The 24104-nt window shown below is 37.3% G+C and overlaps 1 protein-coding gene across 14 annotated transcripts in view; it reads left to right on the top strand.

Annotated features, from left to right (window-relative positions):
• TBC1D5 (TBC1 domain family member 5) overlaps positions 1-24104 on the top strand; it is a 297677-nt gene that overhangs the window by 259948 nt on the left and 13625 nt on the right. For all 14 annotated transcript variants that reach the window (XM_085226304.1, XM_085226314.1, XM_085226310.1 and 11 more), the window contains one exon: positions 14025-14124. In XM_085226304.1, the coding sequence (XP_085082430.1) occupies positions 14025-14124 (100 nt within the window). The remainder of the gene's footprint in view (positions 1-14024; positions 14125-24104) is intronic.

The raw sequence follows: 24104 nt of genomic DNA, 5'->3' as shown, positions 1-24104 counted from the left end.
AGAGACATGACACACTGTAGGGAATTCAGCAAAGGGCCACAAAGATGGTGAAGAGAGTGGAGCATCCCTCCTAAGAGGAAAGGCTGAGAGAGCTGAAACTGTTCAGCCTGAAGAGAAGACTCAGGGGATGTCTTCTTAGTATACCTGAAGAGGGGATACAAAGAAGACTGAGTCAGGCTCTTTGCAGTAGTGCACAGTGCAAGGGCCCTCTGAGCACCAGGAAGCACTTTACTGTGTAGGTGACTGAGCACTGACACAGACTGCCTGGAGACTGGAGTATCCTCCTTGGAGATGCTCAAAGCATTCCTGGAGATAAGCCTGGGCACCCTGCTCCACGTGTCGCTGCTTGGAGCAGGGGTTGGACAGATGGACTGTGAGGTCCCTGCCAACTTTAACCAGTCTGTTATTCTAAGACAGCATTAACTGGAATATGACTTATTTAAATTCTTTATTTCCTAAAGTCTGTCCAACAAGCTTGACTTTCTTTGGAATAGTTATGATCAAAATGGATACACAGTTCATTGCCTCCAGGAATAATGAGATGAACTCCATTTCTCATAAGAGACTCTTATTTAAGATACCAGCATTTGTCTTATATTTGGTCTTCTGTTTTGCTTTTGTTTTTGTTTTTTTCTTTTCAAATACAAAGTTCAGTGGAATGACTTTTTTACTACTGTTGACAGAAATAGGTGTCCTCCATTTTATTTAAAGATGTGAATCTATAGCCTCAGGCCTGAATCATAGAATCATAGAAAGGCTTGGGTTGAAAAGCACCTCTAAGATATCTAGTTTCAACCTCCTTATTATGTGCAGGGTCACCACTCACTAAACCAGGCTGCCCAGAGCCACATCCAGCCTGGCCCTACAATGCCCCCATAGGGACATTCAAGGGATAGGGCATCCACAACCTCATTGGGCAACCTGTTTCAGTGCTTCACCACCCTCTGTGTGAAAAACTTCCTCCTAATATCTAACCTAAACCTCTCCTGTCTCAGTTTAAAACCATTCCCCCTTGTCCTATCACTATAACCCATGTAAACAATTGTTCCTCCTCCTGTTTCCTCCTGTTTATACACTCCCTTAAGTATGGGAAGGTACTGAAAGGTATTGTGAATGCACCATACCAGATCATGTTTTGGCAGCCTATGGAAGCCTCATGCGATTCACATTATTATTGAGTGGCATTAAGCTGAGTGCTTATGTGAGGCTCACTAAAAGTGTTCGGAAGTCTGTTTTGTGCTCAGCAGTGAAATGCCTCTCTACCTCTTAAGACAGCTTACTGCTTTCTGACACATCGCAGTTTCTGAAACCATTTTGCCATAAACAAAAACAGGAGCATACTAATATATAATGCAGACTAGTGCCCATTATCTTTAGGCTGGGTTGGTCTTGCTGGAATAAAGTCCTAGAAAATTTCCTCTCATAGCCTTCTTACTGCCACCTCCTCTTCAGCAGAGGAAACTGGATACATTTGTGGTCCATTTATTTCTCTGATTATGTTACATTTTCTTATCCAGCAAACATGAAGGAGAGTCTCTTTTCAGCAAAGAGCAAAGCTGATTAGAACTTGATTTAGCAAATATGGTTGGCTAGTCTCACATTCTGGCAGAAAATCCTGTAAATGGCTTTCAGCTATAGAGATGTGCCAGAATGGGATCTTTGAATCAAACAATATAAACTTTTTTAAAACTTTCACGGAACAAAAGCAGGATAAATATATTTGTGACTGAAAAGAAGGTTTTGATCTAAATAAATACGTTTTAATAAGTAAATTTATATGTAAAACGTTTCAAGTCAACAAAAAAACAAATGATCCATTTGGAAAATGTGTTGATTAAAATATTCCTAAAAAAAAATATTTCAAAGGAAAATCTGGAGAAGTTTATTTTCTTTACTAAAATAATTTTTAAACTTGGTCAATCAGATTCCTCATTTCTTAGCAAAGAAATATTCTTGAATAAAAATATCTGCATCATGCTGGTTCTGATTGCATAGACTTTTTAATTAAGTTTAATTTGACAGCATACGCTATTGTCCTTACAAACAGGAAGAAGCAACTGTTACTGTCTGTGATTTACTTTGCCAGTTTGACTGATTTGGAGTTAGTTAAGAATACCTGGACTTCAGTAAGGCCTTTGACACTATTCCCCATTACATTCTCGTGGAAAAGCTGGCTGCCCATGGTCTGAATGGGTGTACACTCTGCTGGGTGAAGCACTGGCTGGATGGCCAGGCCCAAAGAGTCGTGGTCAATGGAGTTGGATCTAGGTGGCGGTTGGTCACGAGCAGTGTCCCCCAAGGCTCAGTATTGGGGCCACTTCTGTTTAACATCTTCATTGATGATCTTGATGAGGGGATTGAGTGCACCCTCAATAAGTTTGCAGATGACACCAAGCTGGGAGAGAGTGTTGATCTGCCAGAGGGGAGAAGGGCACTGCAGAGGGACCTGGACAGACTGGATCGATGGGCCAAGGTTAACGGCATGTATTTCAAAAGGGCCAAGTGTCGGGTCCTGCATTTTGGTCACAACAACCCCAGGCAACCCTACAGGCTTGGGGAGGTGTGGCTGGAAAGCTGCCTGATGGAAAGGGACCTTGGTGTTCTGATGGACAGTAAGCTGAATATGAATCAGCGGTGTGCCCTGGTGGCCAAGAAGGCCAATGGCATCCTGGCTTGTATCAGAAATGGTGTGGTGAGCAGGACTAGGGAAGTCATCCTGCCCCTGTACTCGGCATTGGTGAGGCCTCACCTCGAGTACTGTGTTCAGTTTTGGGCACCTCAGTACAGAAAGGACGTGGAGGTACTGGAGCAGGTCCAGAGAAGGGCAACGAGGCTAGTGAAGGGCTTGGTAAATCAGCCCTATGAGGAGAGGCTGAGGGAGCTGGGGCTGTTTAGTCTGGGGAAGAGGTGGCTGAGGAGAGACGTTATTACTCTCTTCCAGTACCTGAAAGGTGCTTACAGTGAGAGCGGGGTAGGTCTCTTCTCGCTGGTGACAGGTGACAAGATGAGGGGAAATGGCCTCAAGTTGCACCAAGGTAAGTTTAGGTTGGACGTTAGGAAACACTTCTTTACAGAAAGGGTGGTTAAACATTGGAACAGGCTCCCCAGGGAGGTGGTTGAGTCACCATCTCTGATGTGTTTAAGAGCCGTTTGGAGGTGGTGCTCGGAGATATGATTTAGCAGAGGGTTGTTAGAGTTAGGGTACTATGGTTAGGCTGTGGTTGGACTTGATGATCCTTGAGATTCCTTCCAACCTGAGTACTTCTATGATTCTATAATACCCCTGCAGATTAGAAAATTAACTTATGGCATAATTTTCAATTAAGTAGGCATCTGCTTTGCTGATTTTTGAGCCTGATTTAAGCATAAAAGCTTGACAGTTCTGCTCAAGTAGAGATAGCATAAGAAAATAAAAGGGATTAAAGAGGGTAGATTTAGGTTGGGTATAAGGAAAAAGCCTTTTACAGTGAGTATGGTGAGGCTCTGGGACAGATTACTCAGTGTTGTGGTTGATGCCCATTCCTGGAGACTTTCAAGGTGAGGCTGGATGAGGCCCTGGGCAGCTGATCTAGCTGTGCATGTCCCTGTTCATTGCAGGGGAGTTGGACTAAATGGCCTTCAGAAGTCCCTTCCAACTCTAAGGTTTCTATGATACTATGATTCTATTCTACAGTAATCAAACTAACACTAAACAACTACACATAAAAATACATGCATACAAAAGTTCCTTTGAAAAAAAACATGCCTTTTGTGCATAATGAAATATCATGAAGACCCTGGATTTCTGTGTATCTTCTCCCTGACACTTTTTAAATCTCTTTAAAAAGCTTCAAGCAAAATATTTGTCTCAGTCCATACTTAATCATGCTGAACGTTTGTTTGGAAATATAAATGCTATAAAGGATCCTTCTCAGTTACACATCATAATGTGTGGCCAGAATAAATTAGTGCCTGTGTTCAACAGCTAATTGCTTGATCAGTGTGTAGCAAGCCTTAAGTTAAAGACGTGATGATGATTGTTTCTCAGGGCCTTAAGTTTAATGAACTTCAGTACCTTAAAATTTAACTGCAATTAATGCTTTAGGGCATTTGCTTTTGTTATTTTGGTGTGACAGAGCAATCAGACACCTGAAAACTGTAATTCATTTAGTACTTCAGCTTGTCTAATTTTAGAGGCAGATGAAAAGAATAGTGAACCGGTGATGCTGCCAGGTGTCACATGAGCACAGTTCATAGAAAAACCTCTGAGATGCTTAGGAAGTGTGATGTTTTTCTCTGTTTCCTTCCTCAGGCACTCACAACATGCTGTGACTCAAAAGAGCTGAAAACAATGCGAGGAAAAATAAGCTGCCTTTTTAAGTTTTTATTAGAAATACTTGCATGTTTCATATAATTTTGTAAAAAGACAGCTGTATGCATAAGTGGCAGCTTTGAATTCTAATGCTCCTTATCTTTTCTGGAGTGATTCATTTCAGGGAAAATAAACTGTACTGTGATAAAAGCAGGAAGTTAATTGTTTGGGAAAAAAAAATATGATGAATAAAAATCCAAGTGGCTCGGCAATGCTTTTTGTGTAATAATTTTCTTTTCCTGGTACAAGCAATTCAGATATGTGCAGCCGTATTAGAGTTTCCACTGACTTCTGCGTGGAAGTAAATTAGAATTATGCAATTCAAAAGATGGTAGTAAGAGCTTTTTTAATTATTGGAGTGCCCTTTGTAACAGTGAAGGAAAATTTTAAAAATATCCAAATCTGGACTGATTGAGACTACAAGCAATGTTTATAGGAGGATCAAAGTGACTTAGGAGCCAAGAAGCGTGATAATTTACTCCTTTGCAATCATGTTATCAGCAGCTCAGCAGGTACAGGAACTGGCTCTGTGCATGCTCTTTCCTCCCATTAATCATGAAGTTAATGTTTTAGCATCCTAGTAGCAAAGAAAAATGTATCTGGGAATTTATCTGGTGGTTTGAGCTGCCCTTTTTTCCTTTTAAATGGAAATCTCTTCCCTTCATCCCACTCTTTAAAGATAACACCACAAAATTACTGTCCATTTCTGTGAAGATCTCAACAGAAGCATTGCCATCCCTCTATATCAGGCTTTTCTTGGTGTTTTTTGTTTGTTTGTTTGTTTGTTTGTTTTGATTGGAAATGGTTTCTGTGTTTCGGGAATTTATTTTTTCCCACTGTGCAATGGATTATAGGTGTGCACTTAAATTTACAGTTGTTGGATTCTTATTTTGTCTGTTTGGTTAAATCTTCCCATATAAAAAGAACAGAATTTGTACTTCTTTTAACAAGATTGTATAAATGTTTTCATTTGTATCTATTTATTGTCACTGCATGATCACTATACTTAAGTTTTACCCTCCTTAAAGTCAGAGTTTCTAAATAATAATATCCTAATCTGGCCTGTATTCTGACTCATGGTAGAAGTCATATCAAAGTTCAAATGCATCTAGTCTAGATAAAGAGGAATTCAGCGGAACTCTTCTGCGACTGATGCCTAAAACAAGTTAAACTGAAGATAAGTTGAACAAAAAGTATACTGTAAGAGTCCTTCATAAAGGACTTTATGTATGTTAAACTGTGTGTATATACATACTTACTGAGACAGCAAAATTAAGAAGCATAATTGCATATGTATATCCTTCTTAACTGACCATTTAATTAACCAAATACTTCAGTAACCTAATACTGAAACATGGAACATGAATTTTATTCAAAGTAGAATAATAGTGTATTCATCATTCCATATCCATTCAAGAATAGTTACAGCATTATTTCAGAGAGCTCTAAATTCAGAAAATGTTTTTGGTTTTTTTCCCCTCTGCTCACATTTTTCTTACATTTGCCCTAGTCATCTGTGTGGTCTTAGCATCAGTCAGATGTGATGCCAACCAATAACAGAGGAACTCATTCATGTATGTGACTATTTACAGGCATTGCCAAGTACTAACTAAATAAATATCTCAATTTTATTATTTATACTGAAATACTGCAATATGGTTAAGTCAACAGTTTCAACAGCAGCTCTGACAGAAACCTTTTATCAGTATTTATATTCTAAGGGATAATTTCTGTTTTCTTACAGCTCTTTCTGTTGTCCTAACTATTCACTTACCAAGTGAAGCACTACAGATTTTCTTGGTATCTTTCCACAGTCAGTTGTGCACGATTTGTTGCATTCCATAGATCTTCCAGAATTTCATGGATTTTGTTCTTAACCTGTCTCACTGCGATCCCACAGGGCAGTGCCAGCAGTTGCAAGTCCCTCTCGTTTGCTTGAAAAAAAGTTTTCTTTCCATCACCAGTTCGTCCTAGGCGAACGTCATCAAGTAAAAGTAACTGTGCTCACGTCTAATCATTTCATAGCCCCTTACATGCAGAGGAAGCTTTCTCTAAACATCAGCAAAGCAAATGCCTTATGATTCTTCAGAGCACTCCAAAAACTTCCTGCTTTCCATTGGCAACAGTTTGGTTGGTAACATACTGAAGCCATGTCTATAAGACTAACTAATATCACCGTATTGTTTTCATGTCCTCTCCATATGTGTTTCTGTAGCCATCTGTTCTCTCTTGGCTTACACTGTAAAGTCCTTCAGAATAAGGGTTTTTTATTTATGTTTGTATGGCACCAAACAGGATGAGATCTAGTTCCTGATGACGGTCTGGATGTGATGCAATTAAATAATACATAAATTAATATATAAATTTTTTTAAGTATTTCATTGTTCAGAAATGGTGATTTCAGGTTTAAGTGTCAGCATATGCTGTAAAGTGCTCTGTGGCTGGCATAGATCATAAATTCCTGTTCCATCAGGAGTTCAAGATTAGTAAGTTAAATCTTGTATTTAATTCTATTTAGTTGTTAGATTGAAAAAATAAAATGAAGTAAATTTTCACAAAATGGAAACACTACTTGTTTTCTCGAGGGAAATTTGAATCAAATTAAATGAGAAAGCATTTATGCCATGCATCTGAATTTTATTTGACATGCAAAATTCTACCAATATCCTAAGGGTATACCTTGTGTATGTTTTATGAATAAGCACTTAAGTACTGGTAAGACTCTGAACAAGTCCCTGGCTTTAGAATTTCCCTGAATCAATGTCATTTTTGCAGTTACTTTCCTCTAAATGTTTCAATACTTCTTCAGAATTATTTTCTAATTTGCCCTGTCAATTTGCCAAGTGCTGAGGGGCTTACTCTTTAGTGCTTTTACTATGAATACTGAGAGAGTGGAAAATATGGTGGAGCAAATTAATATAGGAAAAATCTAAAGGCTACAAAGTTAAAAAAATAAAAATAAAAACTACCTTTCCTTTGCAAATATTTATAGTCTGGAAGGGTACTCTGGGAGAGTATTCTGGGCAGTACTGCTACATGATTATATTCTTCTATACTTTTTTCACTTCACCCAATTCACCCTACCCCTCATTGAGCACCACCAAACCAGTAAAATTAGACTTCTGTTCCAACACAACTCTGTCACTTTTTGTATTCCATTTTTGATTGCAACATTCTTGCTTGAGCACCTTAGATATCTTGGAATAGTCTTAAAAACAGTTTATATTCCATTGCACTTACCACTTGGTAGTGCTGCTAGGCTGACCAACTTCAAGAGCCGTTGAGTTCTCACCTGAATGGAATTTTGCCTGAATATTCAGGAATGAAATATTGGGACACATGTAATTGTAAGGCAGAGGGTATGCTTTTTCTTGGGTTTCTACATGAATAAGACAGACAAAACTAATTTTTCTTTCAATTCCTGAATAGTAAGACTGAAAACTTCCTGTTAGCATGAAGGAAAGGCATTACAGACCCCAATTCGTGCATTGATATTCCCAGTTTTCTAGTTCCATGTTAAGCTACATGTCATGTATTTGGCAGAAAGCTTACTTAAACTGATAAAAGCAAGGATGAAAAAGAATGGTTTCTGCCAAAACAATTTTTCTTCAGACCTTGGCTTGTGTAGGATGATAAATTCCAGTGACCTTAATCATTTTTGCAAACCTTATTGCAGCTTGTAAAGTGATGAACTGTAAAAGAATAGTATTACTCTGTCACAACTGTAAAACTTGCTGTAATCTGTTCTTGAAGGTGATGACCATTGTCAGTTAGTTAGTCATACCTGTTTTTCTGAAATAGTAAAATTTGTTGAAAAAACGAGTGTGGTGAAAGATCTCATTTGAGTCCACATAGCTCAGGAAAAAGGAAGGGTATAAAAATTTTATTTCCTATGCTGTCTTCATAAAGGTGAGAAGATAGATGAAAGGAAAGGCAATAGAAAGGAAAGAATGAGCGTTGGACAAAATGGAGGCTCTAGAACTGTATAGATTTTTTTAAAAATAGGGTAGAAATGGCAAATGATTCATCATAGAGAAATCGGTTTGGGGGGAAAAAATAAAAAAGAGATGTAACAATGTAGGCAAGGTTCTGGGTACAAGACAAATATGAGAAACATGTATGTAAATCAGTTCTTTCTTTTTTTTTTTTTTTTTCAGATTCAGTATTACCACAAGAAAAATATTGGGAGATGTGGATATGGAGTTATTCGAATTAATTCTTTCTTTGATTAGAGATGTAAATGCTTCCCTATACTACCCTAACTTAGACGGTTTGTGAAATATAAATCAGTGAGGCATCACAAATAGCATAGTTCCTTTTCATTTTCCTGTTAAATTAATAACTGATCATTTTTAAGGCTCGAAATCGTCAGTAATGTTGAAAGTGGTATAGTTTTTGAAATTCTGGGACTAAATTTTCAGAAAATATTGTTAAGATGTTTTGCTGTAAAATAACATAATTTAATTTGCCCATCTGATGCAGTGATCCCTTTTTTTAATTTGCTATTTGGTTTAGTTTTCTTCCTCATTATAAAGCTCGTAATACTTACATGCTTTATAGGACATTGTTCTCAATAATTTGGCAATGATTTTTTGTTCCAATATTTCTTTAGATTATTTTTTAATTTCAACTAGTTAACCTTGTAGAGCTGTGACTGAGCAGGTTTAAATCACTGTTCATGTTTCTGGTACTGCATCTGTCAGATCAACTGGAAGGTCACTCTCTTAAGGAAGGGTGGACCATGTTTTCCTTTTAACTTCTATTTGGTCAGTTCAAAGAATGTATGGGTCTTTGCTCATGTGTAAGAGGGATCAAATTCTCAGTGCATCTTTGTACACAAAATAAGGAACTCATGGGCTACACACAGTGTAACACAAAAGTTGGCACTTACAGAAAGGAGCAGCAAATACTTCTAGACACGAATTGACAGCATCTGCACAACAGCATCTATAAATCGGCTGTTTCATTTATTATTGCCAAAGAATTTGACTTTAGAGTATTGAAAAAAAGGTGTACTTTCTCTGGAGCGCTTTTTGGTTTTGCTTCTTACCTTTACAAAGCTGTAAAACATTCATAATTTGCAGAACAATTTTTGAAAGATAGTGTAAGTAGATTGGTTTTAGAAATGTTGATTGAAAGTAACTTTTGCTCAAACTGCTACTTGGAAAAGTACAATCACTGATATTGGATCAAGTCAGTAGCTTTGAATAGGAACTCTTCCAGTGCTGCACTGCACTGCTCTCCTAATGGAGAATATTTTCCTAATTACCATTATGAACCTAATAAGAGGCAATTTTTGGCCTTCTATATCATCTGCCACTGCTGAGAATTTGTGTGCATCTTCTTTGTAATTCGCGTTGTTTTGCAGCTCCCAGTATCCATTTTAGTCTCCTGTTTGCCAAAATAAACAAGCCCAAGACTATCCTCTAGACCCATAACAATCACAGTAGCCCATGTTGGACCTATTCCAATTTCTCAGCATCCTTCTTGAACTGATGCTCTCAGTGAGGCCTGGAGAGCACTGAATAAAGAAGAGTATTGTCTTTTCTGGGTCTGCTGCCCACATTCCTCCTAATGTAGCCCAGAGCACTGTTTGCACTAGTTGTGATGTGAGCACTTTGTTACTTCTCATTGAGCCCAGCAGATACTGCAGTCTCCGTATTCTTTTCAACAGGCCTGAAGTATAGCTAGTTCCTTTCCTATCTTTATAGGTGTATTGTTTGTTTGCTTGTTTTTTTCCCAGGTGCAGAATTTTGCACCTGTTTCTTGAATAGAAACCTCAAAAGCATGTATTTTGCTTAGGCCTCCAATGTCTCATGGTCTTTCTGAATTGAAGCTGTGACTGAGTAGCAACCACACCTCCCAGTCTGAATCCTCCTCTCATCATCTGAAAACCCACTGAGTTCACATTCTGTTTCCTCACACGGGCTGCCAATGCAGATATTAACCAGTATCTCCATAACAGCCCCTGGGTTACTGTGCTCATTTCCAACCTCCAAATGGATGTCATGCCATTTACTCAACTATTTGAGCTTGATGGGTCTGATCAGTTTTCAGCCCATGTATAATCTTTCGGTTCAACTCATACCTCCTCACCTCGCTTTGGAGCTTTTGGAAATGTGTTATGATGTATGATATTGCATCCACTTCTCTCCATTCATCTGCATGGACAGTCATTTCATCATACCAGGCAATCAGATGGGCCAAGCATGATTTGCTCTTAGTAAATCTTTGTCAACCTTTCTTGATTATTGTCTTGTCCTTTTACATGTTGGAAATTGTTTCCAAGAGGACATACTCCACGATTTTTCCAAGGACGAAGGTGAGGCCAACTATTATGCAGTTTCTTAGATTTTCCTTTGTATTTTCTTTAATATGAATGAATGTAAAATTAACCTTTCTCCAATCATCAAGATTATTCTATAATAGCAGTGATTTTTCATGAATCAGCCATGGGTGTTACAGCCACTCCATCAGCTCTCTCAGCACCCATGAGTGTAGCTCACATAATCTCAGGTATTTGAACACGTTTGACTTCTTAAGGTACTCAGTAACCTTCCCAAGGTGTACATGCAAAGGTCTGGGATTAGATGTGCGTAAAACGCTGTAGGCAGAAATGATGTTGCTGCAGACTTTTCCGTATTGTCCATAATTTTGTTACCTCCCCTAATAAGCAATAGGCCTATATTTTCTTCAAACTTCCTTTTGTTGCTTTCATACTTTCAAAATTCCTTCTTGTTACCCTTTCGTGTCCCGCATTAATTTTAGCTCCAGCTGGGCTTTGTCCTTCCAAGTGTTGTTGCTGTGCCCAAACAATGTTTGTGTGCTTGTCCTTTGTTTCCTGTCATTGTTTCCACATACGCATTCTCCATTTCCACCATTTCCATTTCAATGTATGTGTTTATCATTTTAGTTCATTAAGAAATTCCTTGCTCAGCCAACTGGGCCTTCAGCATACCTTCACCGTAAATACTGCTATCCAGGCTTTTTCTTTTCTGCCATTGGGTTAAAGAGAAACAATACAAGGATTCCTGTCCCATTCACCCTTGTTAAGAGCCCTACAGTTACTTTTGAGGTAAAATCATTTCATATCACCATGTAATTGGTATCTGCATGAAAAAGCAGAAAGCAATCAGAACACTAGGTGATCCCAAGTAGTCTTTCTGCAACATGGGCCTTGCACCATACAACAGTCTTCCTGCTACTAGGAGCCACAAGTGTCTATCCTTAGTAGTGCATGTCTTCTTCCCACTCTGTCAAGTCTCAGTTGCAACTTCCCTGTCCAGGGAATAAACTTTTACACTTTGAAAGATCCTGACAGTCTCCTGTTAGTTATCAAAACACACTGGCCACTCCTCACCTGCTGCTGTAGTAACTCTAGCAGAGCAAAGCTCCGACTTGAATGGTCACCCTCAGGGGACACTCACCTGCCGCAGTGCTGCAGGTGACTCTCCCAAAAGGGCACTGTCTCATAGCACATCATCACCATTTTGGTGTTGTCTTCTTATGCAGTACATCTGAGTCTCTTGTGTGTCAAATGCAAAGTTAACTGTCTTGCTTGTTTGCTCATCCTGCTGGCAGTGCTCCTTGGTGCCTTTTCTGAGGGTGCCAGATAAACAATAAGCTCAAAGTGCATTCGTTCACTCAGCCTTTTGCAAGATTTCATACTTGGCAGGAAACCTCTTGCACTGTCTGTGAGTTCCTGGCCACATTACCCTCCTTTGTGAGCACTGGGTACGCTGAACGCTTCTGCTGCCCATGTTAGATGCCAGCTGAGCTGAAGGAGCGATGTATTCAGCACCAGTCTCACATGCCAGATGATGAAGAACTGTTGTGCGATTGAAAAGGTTAGTTCTCTAATCTGCTCAAGTGCGTAGAGCTGTCCAAAAGTATTTAAAAATCAATTTACTGCTGTTGTGATCCGTGAATAAGAAGAAATAGTGTGGGAAACGTGGAAATATAAATTACCAGATGTTAAATTTTCATATTCCATTGTACAAGATAAACTGTGCTTCAATTACTACTATTTTTTATAAAGTTGAAAATGTTATTTTATAATAAGATACTTGAATACTGCTGCCTCTCCCCATCTTATAACTAGATCTGAAGTGTACTGGCAATCTAAATCTGATGGTAGATTATTTCTTGCAATCACTAGCTACACATACAAGGTCTTCTGCAGAGACTAATAGAGAAGCAACGTAGATATGCATGTGTAGGTTGTGACAGAACTACAGGTTTTGAATGAGGTTAACCTTTCAGAAACAATAAATTGCCAACATCAACTCAATCCCTTTGAGGCTTAAGTTCTCAAAAGCATGAGAGATGAGTAAAATAAGGTGAGGGCTTAATAACATAAGAAAATAGTAGTGAAAAATTATTTTGTATCTGTAGATTATAGGTGTGATGAAAAGGTGCATAGCTAGAAAATTATATTGCTGGATCTTGCAAAATGCTACCGTTAAATTCCTCTTTATTTTTCAGTTGCTTTTGGATATATGTTGTGTACTGTTATGTTTCCTTTGCTTACCTCTGCGTCACAGTTTGTGGTGGAGATTAAGATCACTTGTATGTGTAAAACAAGATTGTTTCACTTTCTTTATTCTTGCTGAGCAGTTTTGCATTTATTTCATTTGAAATGTGATTCACAAACTTACATTCAGCAGTCTCCAGCAAAAAGAGTATGATAAAACTGTAAAACTCTAAGAAAAACAGGTTGCTCACAAGTTACTTTGCCTTCATCTCCTTCAATTTAATTGTGCTCTTAAGTAAACAAACAAAAAATTGCTTAATACTGAGTATGTCTAAACTTTAAAGGTATTTTTCTAAACTTTCTCCCAGAATCATCTTCACAGTTGAGACTGGATGCATTTGTAAATAGCAAACAAAGTTCAGAGTTCAAAGAGAAATTCTTGGTTGATGTAGTTTCTATGCGGGTATGGATCACATGGCTTAACACTGGGCCTTAAGACGATTTTTTTAATGGTATTTTAAATTGTACTTGGTGCATTTTTATTAAATAACTTGATAATGTAGACGCACTGTATTACAGTGAGTTGAAATTAGTTTTCACCTAAACACTACATGAAAAGTTTTGTGGAATTCCAGTTGCTTTGGCAGGTTTTTCATACATATAGAGCATATGTGACACAAGTAAATTTCCCAAAATATATGATAGTAGTGCATCATTGAGGTATAACATTAGGTCTCATTAAATATGTCTTGAAATAGAAAAGCAATTTTTCTGAGCTTTTAAAGGAATTGCTGTAAAAATTACTCTAACAGAAGTGTGAATTTTTCTCTTTGATGAGTTTTTCAACCATTACTGTTGTGCTGTGTAGAAGCAAAAACAAGTAGGTAACCTGGAAAATAAATGTGAATTCTTAACCTTTCCTGGATAATGTATGGGAATGTAGGCAGGGGTTTGTTGGACTCTTTAGATGAAAAAATAATATTAAAAAAAAGTGAAGCACTAAGACCAAGCCCTATATCATGAAAGAATTTACAAGTCTTTTAATAAATACATCCATAAAGTGATTCTCCTCATTTCCAAAATTTGCTCAAAAGCAAAAAAGTAGGAAAAATTAGAAGACATCAAAACATTTCAAGAGTGGTATAACCAATTTTACTGTATGTCATATAAAGATGTTGGTTTTTTTAATGCTTATTGTAGGAGGAGGAATTGGAGGCCCAAATTTCATTCCTACAAGGACAGCTAAACGACTTGGAAGCCATGTGCAAATATTGTGCAAAGATGATGAACACTCATCTTGGTAAGTGCCATACCCTGTATTAACCTGATAATCTTTGCAAAGGCTCTTCTCGTGTTTGGATTAGAACAAAAATAATATTTATGTACAACACCGCATATTACTTTAGATGTCACAAAGAAAATTGAATTAATGTATGCAGTTGTTCAAAAAAGACAAGATCTCCTAGAAGGAATCCCTTGGAGGGCCACAAAGATGATAAAGGGTCTGGACCATCTCCCATGTGAGGAAAGGCTGAGTAACCTGGGTCTGTTCAGCCTGGGGAAAAGAAGACTAAGAGGGGATCTGATGAATGTTTATAAATATGTAAAGGAAGATATGTGGCAAGTGGATAAGGCCAGGCTTATCTCGGTGGTGTGTAGTGATGGGACAAGGAGTAATGGTGTAAAATTTGAACATAAGAGGTTCCATACTAACATGTTAAAGAACTTCTTTATGGTAAGGGTGATGAAGCACTGGAACAGGCTGCCCAGAGAGGCCATGTAGTCTCCTTCTCTGGAGATATTCAAGACCCACCTGGATGCCTACCTGTGCAACCTATTGTAGGGAAACTTCTTAAGCAGTGGGGTTGGACTCGATGATCTCTTTAGGTCCTTTCCAAGCCCTGAGGTCCTGTGATTCGGTATCATACTGTCATACCATTAACCTTGAGATTGTATTAGCTGCTGACAATGCTAAGAAAAAATTAGTCATTTTAGCACAGATAGTCTTTGTTCTAAAGATTTTGTGTTTTGTTAGAGGTGTGCTAGAACTCTTGTTCTAGCTTGTCTGCAGTTCAGCAGTCCTAGAATCATACTTGGTGCATGTAGTGATAGTTGTATAAAATCCAAATACTTTCATTAAATATAACATCTGCACAGTGTACACTGGTCAAGTTCATTTTGTAAAAATGTGTTACTGTAGGCTAGCTACTTTGTAGTGTTTTGCTTAGACCAGAAGAAGTATGTTAAAATGAAAGCTACCTTGGGAAGAAAATCAACAAATATTGCGTTCTTTAATTTGATTTATATATTGCCAAGACTAATCAGAAAAAAAAATAAACAGAAAGCTTCAGTCGATTCAGGTATTAAATATACTTAGCTAGACTTTGATAAAAGCAGTATTTTTAAACTGTGTTGAACCAAAGTCCAAAGGTTACTATATTTAGTTATGTGCAAAAAGCACCGTTATTAAGAAATCAGAGCACAAGTGCAATGATTTCAAGGTTTGTTTATATCCTGCAACATCACAGTTGAGTGTTTCAGTGGGTAGAACTAAATATACGTTACCTAAATTTACCAGGTCAAAAAGATGTGAAAGACGCGTTGTACTTGTATTTTCGTTTTCTTTTATGTGTTGTCCATATAATTTTAGTAGCCACTGTTACGATCCTAGGAAAAGCTATAAATACTGTGTTATTTGAAAGTTTGGAATCACAGCCTTCAAAAGCCAAGTGTATACCTCTAAGCACAACCGCTTTATTCTGCTGTAGTGTATTCCTTCTGCAAGGGCGTCTGGGCAACGGGTTAGACAAATGCACTTAAATCCTTTAGCAATAAACAGTTAATTACAATAAATAGAAAACAAGAGAGTCTGAGGTGCCACCAACCTTACCAGTTCCTGCTTTTGTTGCAAATTGAAGAGTTTAGGTGTCTCCAGGTTAGGTGTCTCCAGCTAGCAGATGATCCATGGGAAGCCAGGAATAAAATCACCAAGATTCTTGCCAGTATGACCTGTGCAAAAATCTGTCAGGCGATCCGAGCAGCACACATCAGCAAGCTGATCAAGGAAACTCTCAATAGCTCCAGTGAGCAACCCCCAAGGATTGTTTCCAGAGTCCATCTGTTACTCATGGATGTGTTCAAGAAATGACAGCAAAATAAAACTCAGAAAATACCTGGTCATTTCTAGGTCGGAGGAAAGGTTAGTAAGGGCTGCTATTGTAACTAGTCTAGTACTGCCTCAGGTATCTCTTACCGATGAAAATTACTTTATTTCAGAGACCCAAGAGCACATAACAGTGAATTATACGCACATAGTGATCAAAATCTCTCAACAGAGTCTTCGCTAGCTGGGATACTTTTTGATTCTCTTAAATAGGTTACTTTTTACGGCAGAACATTTTTATTGTCTTCCTTTGAATTTTTTAGGGCTTTCATATGCTTTTTCTGGTGGGTTAATCAGGTCAGGATATGCTATATTAGCAGCTGCACAGCAAAGTGGTAATTTAACAAAGGGAAGGTCATTTCTTTACTTCCGTGTGACAATTCCTCTTTTTTAAAATGTGTAGTGCAGCATTACATTAGTACACTTTGATAAAATCATGGGTTCAGGTGATAATCCACTATGATCTTTAAAATTTTGTGACTCACAGCTTTTTAAACACAGGATTTTATCCCCTAGATGTAATCAGGAAATGTTTACATATATGTTCCTTGCATTTGATTATGTTGAAATTCACTTGCTGTCATTTGGCTTTTTAGCTGAGTAAGTCGGGTTATTCTGCAATGTATTCTGTTTCCTGCCAGCACTTGAAATGCAGACTCTGCTGTCATGCATTTAATAGTTGGCTGAATTATTAATAAAAATGGATATGGATATGCAGAACTTGAGGAGTCACCCAAAATAAATTCCTTCTAAGTTCTGTCTAAGGTCTGCCTTTTAAATACTGTGCAAACTTTGTTACACTATTATTAGCTTTTGTCTGCATTGTATTTGCAACTTGCTTTTTAACAATACAGTGTTAATTCTAGCTTATAGAAGTGTGTATCCAGTGTGCAGCACAGAGCTACTCAATTGGCGCTATGAACAGAGAGTATCAAACAATTGTAGGATGTTCTTTCTCTTACTGGAGGGATCCTGATGACCGTCAGGACAGTTACGTTGTGGTGTGATAGAGATGTCATGTTATAGCTCAGAAATGATTGAGATAAATCAGGAAGTCATCTGTTCTGTTTTTCTAGTAATTTACATCTAGTAGTTTACATCTATTTGCATCAAATATAATTATATTAGTATTTTATATTTATATACTATACCTTTATATGATTTCTTTTTAGAAAATGATTTTGTTTAATTAAAATCTCAGTCAGAACTCTTTGCCACATAAAGTCACCAGATTTCTTTCTAGCAAGAACTTTGCCTTTCTATAGGTTTCAGCGAATACCTTTTATTATCGCTTTTTATTTTTTGCATAGAACATGAGGAATGACCACAAGGGATAGAAAAGCTTTTTTTATTTTGTTCATGTATTCAAAGATGCTTTTATTAAATGTTTATCTACTTCCGTAAATAACACATATGGTGAACCACACAGCAACGAAATAATTAACTGCTTGTAATATCAAGGGATGTTACCATGGTAATGAATGATGATTCTGAAATATTACTACTGATTGCTATGTGTAGAAATTAGAAATAGGCTTTTGTTCATGAAAACGGAGGAAAGTCATTGTGGTTTTTGTCTCCTTCTTAGAGCTGTGCAGCAGAAAGGGCTTTGATTTTCATCCCCCTTTCCCTTTACTGCTGAAACATTGCTGGGGTGGAATGCCTTTTAATGCCTCCAAGGATAATTGTTGAAATTTGTGTATGTAGAACTGTCAGACAGGAAGGCAGATTTTGCTTCTGTTACCACCCTTTTCCACCAGCTTGTCATAGCTTTCAAAAGAAAGAATTTCGTATGTTCCATTTTTCCATTAATGAAATGAAAATGCATCCAATCTTGTAAGCCTGTCCTGCGGCTTTGTTTGTAATATAAATGCAGAATAGTACTCGGCTGACAGTGAAAGAATATATTTGTTATAGCTATTACTGCTTCAGCATTATCACAGATATATTTTTTCTCATGTTCTTTTTTACACACATTGGCCTTTTTCGAGGAGTAATATCCCTTGTGCCTTCAGTAATACAGTAATTTTCTTCAGCGTTTTTTTTTTTCTGAGATACTTTTCTGTTAGTGCTCATAAACTCCTCAGGGCTCACTGATTCAGAAAGCTGTAATATACTGGTTAAATATTGCAGTATTGTAACCTAACATAATGTTACTTACTTCTTGAATAATTTTAATTGCTTCCTCTTCCCCTGTCAGAAGAAAGGGATTGAGGTAGAGGTGCCATCAGAAGTCATATTTCTCCTGTTCAGTGTGACCTCTGTCTGATGTCTTAGAGCAGATCGTGAATCATTTCTCTGAGAAATTTACACCCCAGTATCACTCCAAACATCCCACAGTATCTACTGGTGGGCTCCTCTCTTCACATTTGACATGGAGTTGACTTTGAGGTGTTGGTGAAGTCAGTCCTGAGGTTCTCAGACAACCAAGCTTCATTACATCTGAGGCTTGAGACCACACAATATTATTAAGTGGCAGTTCAAATGACAGCAGTTAACAATAGTGCCATCTGCTTTTCCGGTATCTTTAGGGTTTGGTTTTTGTCAGTACCCACCCAGGATTAAAGCACAGACTCTTAGCAAAAAGTCAATAGAAATTCTGGAGAAGTATAAACCCTCCAATGGCCCGTAATAACATGAGAGATTATGAAAGATGTTTATGAGTTGGACAGTTTTGCTCCAGAGAGAAAAGTGATGAATTTTAAAATGTCATCTGTTTATAAGGGTCAGGAACTAATCCGTCATCACTGATCTTAAAACTGAAGTACCTAATATTTGTTTCCAGCAGAGATGCAGCTTCAGACCTCCAAGTGTATGAAAGTGCAAGTACAGCAAGTCCTTTTTGCTAGAAGAAATTTTCAGCTATGTAAATCTTTATATAGAAACTATTCCTTTCTAGTAGGTAATTTATCAGGTTGTGAAAGTGTAGAAACTATGATCATTTCATTCTTGCTTTTGCTTAAGAGCAGGACTGTATAAATACAAGCAGGTTGCTTCCACAGTGTGCTGGGGTCCAGGTGCAATTTAGCTACTTTCTCACAGCATAGACCCTCTGCTAATAAGCCCTATATACTCACACCAGCTTTGCAGAGAGTAAGCTCACATGGTTCTGCACAACACCCTAGAAATATGTGCAAAGGTACCCAACAAAGATATAACCATGTTTATGCAGAATAAATACGTCTGCCTGCTTTTATGAGCTTCATCTTCTTACTGGTGCTACTACTGCTAGAGAATAGTCCAAATAGTCCAACCTTTTGGCTTTCCTGGGCCACACTGAGTGAAGAAGAATCGTCTTGGGCCAATATGTATAGGTTGCTCTAAAAGTAATGCCTTCTATTTATTTCCATGGAAACTATAACAAATACAAAGAGCACATAATAAAATAGGAAGCATTACTTTCGGAGCAGCCCTTGTAATGTATATAAGGAACAAAACTTATTTTAATTTCTTTTTTTTTTTTCATTAAAACATAAGCAAAGGAGAGCGACAAAATCATAAAATTAGTGGGATATGTGACCCTGTGTAGATAATTGCTTGCTTACAAAATGCCCAGAAGTTATGGTGTCATGGTTAAAAAGTAAAATAAAATAAAATAAAATAAAATAAAATAAAATAAAATAAAATAAAATAAAATAAAGAAATATAGTCTTTTATCTAACTAGGTGGCTTACTGTTCACAGAGAGCGTCTTTGGTAAGATAACAGGACGTGTCCCTGCCACAGGCATCAGGAAATGCTGGCAACTGTAAGACTCACTTAGAGTTATACTGCCTGACATCTCCCAGACAAACATTACTCAGAAGACTCATTAAGCATAGTTCAAAGCCACCTTTTCACTGTAGTTATTGCAAACATGGTGGGCACGAAAGGAGAAATAAAAATACAGAACAGAAACTTACAGGATATAGTTGCTAGTATAATTTCAGTCATTGTGTGAAATAGCACCTTTAAAACCTTAATTACATTGGCTTCATCCATCCCTCTTATAACAGTCAATAGAATTGTTGCAGTGATGTGTTTTATTATAAAGTTCTCTTGCAGTGGGGGAAGGAGAGGAGGAAAAAGTTGACTTAATTGCTTGTTATTTGGAGGCTGATACATCGCTCAGTATAGATCTTTGTACACTACTTGTAAAATGTACACAATATAATACTGAATTGTTGTTTTATCGTGGGATAAGATGAAAGGTTTTGAAATTTTTGTAAGGATAGAATGAGATTGAAATGGAAACTATTCTGCTGCCCTGATTTGAAATGAAATATTTTATCTTTTTTTTTTTTTTTTTTTAAGGTAATTAGTGCATTAAGTGAGTTTCCTCATGCTCAGGACATAAATAAAACTATCCATACTTTATAAACCCAGTGTGTTAAGAAATGCTGTAAGTTAAAAAGGCTGCAACAAACACAGCCCCTTGAGTCTACACGGGTTTCTTCTTGTTAAAAATAAAAATATAAAATATTCAATAAATACTGATAAATGAAGAGCACTAACAGATTTATTAAACAATACAGGAGTAGTTACTGTGAAACAAATGTTTATTATATAACTTTGTTTTCAGGCTCTCCCTTCTGGCCATGTTCCATTTTTATGTCTAGAGACAGATATATATGTGTCCAAGAAGAATAAAAGTATAATTTTTATTGCTCCATGAAGTTAAAACACCTTTTTGTCTCATGAAGGTGACTCTTAAGGTCAAATACATATAGTTAGCAACTGTGTTAATCCTGAAAGTCCAGCTGTGATAGGCACCTACAAACCCTTTCATCTTGGCAGTCCAGATAAAAATGAGAAGATTAAAATAATGAAGCTTGCATAGCCAATAATTACCTATATCAAGACCTTTCCTTGCAAGTTTCAGCAAATTTCTGTCACAGTATTTACTTCCATCATTTGTTGTTTCTTTAACTTTGTAGGGTGAGCATCTCCCTTCTGCTGACTACTATTGACCATCCACCCTTTCCTTCACAGCATCTCTTAGGCTTTGATCTGTCTTGTGATATCAGCTTTAGAGGACTAAAGCCTTGACAGAAGCTAAATTCCAGCATGACTAAATTGTTAACTTATCCATTATTTTCATAAGGATCTTTGGTATTCTTATAACTGAACCGTACTGTTGTCACTGTTTTGCTTGTTATTTTCTTCAAGATCTACATTTCATTTAATCAGCCAGGTGAGCAGGGGCATATATTTCTTTCACTCTTCATACTTTGTTTAGCCATTCATGGTTGTCCGTCATGTTGAGAACACTTGTCATCATTAGGAGAAGAGCAAAGAAGCTACTTGAATGATGCTAGAAACAATTTTCACTGAAGAGGACTGCAGTTAGTAGATGAACCAGTCACATGGAAATGTCCCTATCTTCAGAACAGAGCAGCAGCAGGACCAAAACTTACAGAAAGAGCAGACAGGAAGTCACTTTGTGCAGATTTATCAAATCTATACAAGGCATTCAAAAGGGCAGAGGAAAAACAAGGCAAACAGGAAAATGGCTTTTCTTTAACATGTGTTTCTAATTATTTTTATTAATGGAAATGTAACTGCACTTCACAGCTGGGATTGATGTGCTTTTCAGTTTTAATCTGGGCACCAATTCAGCACTACTGTCAATAATGTACTCCCAAAGACTTCTGAGTAAGTGATACAAATATGACTCAGAGCTTACAAGATCTTTCTTTTTTTAAGTCAAAGCTAATGTAAATTGCAGTCTCTTCTACTAGATGAAACAGTTTCATGGGAAGCTGATGATGCTACTGAATGGACACGCTGTAGAATTCAGTTATTTCTGACATCAAACATCTAAGGAACAATACAACAGAACATGTAGTCATACTCAAAACCTGTATATACTCTTTGGATGTCTAGAAAGTCTTAAAGAGCACAACATTGGTTTTAGGAGTAGCACCCACCCTCTCATGGCACGTATAACACTGATGTCTTCTTTTACAGAAATGCCATAGATGTAAAGATTTAGAAACAACAGTCTGCAGTGAACATAGAGATTAGATGTAATAGATGACTGATATTTCTTAAATGAAGCAATAGCTATGAGGCAAACAAAAAAGTCTCAAAAAATTATCAAAAAATAGTTTAAAAATACATATGAGTAACTAAAACAAAATAGTTCAAGTTAGTATCTGTGCTGTATCAGACTCTACCCATAAAGAGAACAGAAAGTCCTGTAGTTGTTAAGATCCATAATGTCTCTATTTATGCTATTTGAAAATTGAAAGCACCTGTATCAAAATGAGTATTCCTTCTTAATAAAGAAGTCTTTAGTTTAGATGCTTTAGCTTTCCTTCCAGGTTGACATATTTCTTTACTGATGACACGCATCATAGAAAATGTCCTTAAGTATGTTTTAAATAGAACTTTAGGCTTTTAGGGATGTTTGCTGTCAAAACACTCAATCTATCCATGTTTTCATTGCCATTTACCACAGTGGTATTTGAGTAAATCATTCTGCTTGTAAAATCAAAAGCAGTTTTAATTAATTCAGCCATACAAGTAGTAGACAACTTTGCATTTTAGAAATCTCTACGTGATCTACAAGAACTGTCTTTTGCACAACCATAGCAATTTTTTTTACTGTATTGTCTGCAATCCATTGCAATATGAATCATTTAGATTGTGAGGAAATGAAATAGTACAGTTTTCCCTTAGGTTAGGCTGCAATTTCTTATGGCTATTAAGATTGTCACTTATGCAGAACAAATTGTCATTTGCTTGTCACTTCACACTATGGTTGTTTTTTTTTATTTCTAGTGAATGTAAACAGCAATAGGAAGACAACCATTCCACAGGAGGAAAGAGAGGAAAAAAATTGCCTTGAACTTTCAGAAAAATACATTGCTTTAAAGAGCTCAGAGGGTAGTGGTCCTAGTAGGTATTTGTAATCATGGGTAAAGAAGGATGCATATGAGACGTGCAGATGTCATTTGTCTCAACAGTGATCAAGAATGTAAGTAGTGTGGGATAGTACAGGGTCTCACCACCATCAGGACCAATATTTCTTAAAAAAATCATTTCTGTATATCAAGAGCATGCTCTGTCGCCCGTCATGGGAGGCACAGCATCTATGCTTTTTCTGTGTTCTCTTTGGAATCACAGGGTGTCTGTGTATACACTGTTGTCTTTGAACACCTTAGCACTGGCATAAACATAATGTGTACATTAAACAAGATTTGAAGGAACGGATTTTCCTCCTGGACGTCCATAACACTTCTAGTAGAAATAAAGTATTTGCAGTAAAAACAGAGAAAAAAATATTATCAGAAGTTAAATATCAGTCCATCCTTCAAGCTTTCTAATGGTAGTAAAAAAAGATGTCTTGCTATTACTAGTATAATGTTGGAAATTTTGGAAACATTTCACATAAACTCTCTTTTCATTGCAAAAATGATACAAAAGAACTGGAACACAGGAGTTCTCTGCAGGCCTTGATATCTGTGTGAATTTGGATGTTTTTTGTTTTTTCATTAGGAATATCACAGTGCTGAAGTGGTAACATCTCTTCCTTTCCTACTGATGACGTTGGCAATGAGAATGCCTTTTTGCATTGTGACTTTGAATCAAGGATGAAAAACATAGGCTTAACATTATTCTAGCACTGTTGGTTGTTCACAAATCGCTGATCATGTACTACTAATAGAAAGGTATCATTCATAATGCCGTTTGCAGCTCTTTGTAGTTAGCTCCTCTCAGCAGAAGGCACCTTCTTAAGAAGGTCCTGAGAAGAGACTGGGTTAAACTGGAAATCTGGAGAGAAATGCACTGCAAAAAGACAATGGAATAGGAGAAAGCAAAGAACCTTAGTGTGACGGTGGTAAGGTTATTGCCAGATTCAGTCTTCTCCTACGCATGATCTGTGTCAGTAGAAAGTTAAGTCCAGGTTATGCCTTGACCCTGTAGGACTGTAGGCCTGTGTAATTTCCACCTCCCTGGAAATGAAGAGGTGCAGATTTGTCTTTCACATGAATAGCCATGAGATGCCTGAGACGACCTTGCATACAACAGAGTAGTTTTCCCACTGTCCTCATTTAACACCACTCTGTGTAGGTTTCTTGCAGTATCTGTATTGAAGGCATGCTTATTTTTCAGTGACTGTTAGTTTACTTA

Source organism: Meleagris gallopavo, chromosome 6 (assembly GCF_905368555.1).
Source record: "Meleagris gallopavo chromosome 6, MGAL_WU_HG_1.1, whole genome shotgun sequence".
NCBI lineage: Eukaryota > Metazoa > Chordata > Aves > Galliformes > Phasianidae > Meleagris > Meleagris gallopavo.
The sequence above is the reverse complement of the archived record's forward strand: the minus strand, read 5'-3'. Positions and strand labels throughout refer to the sequence as shown.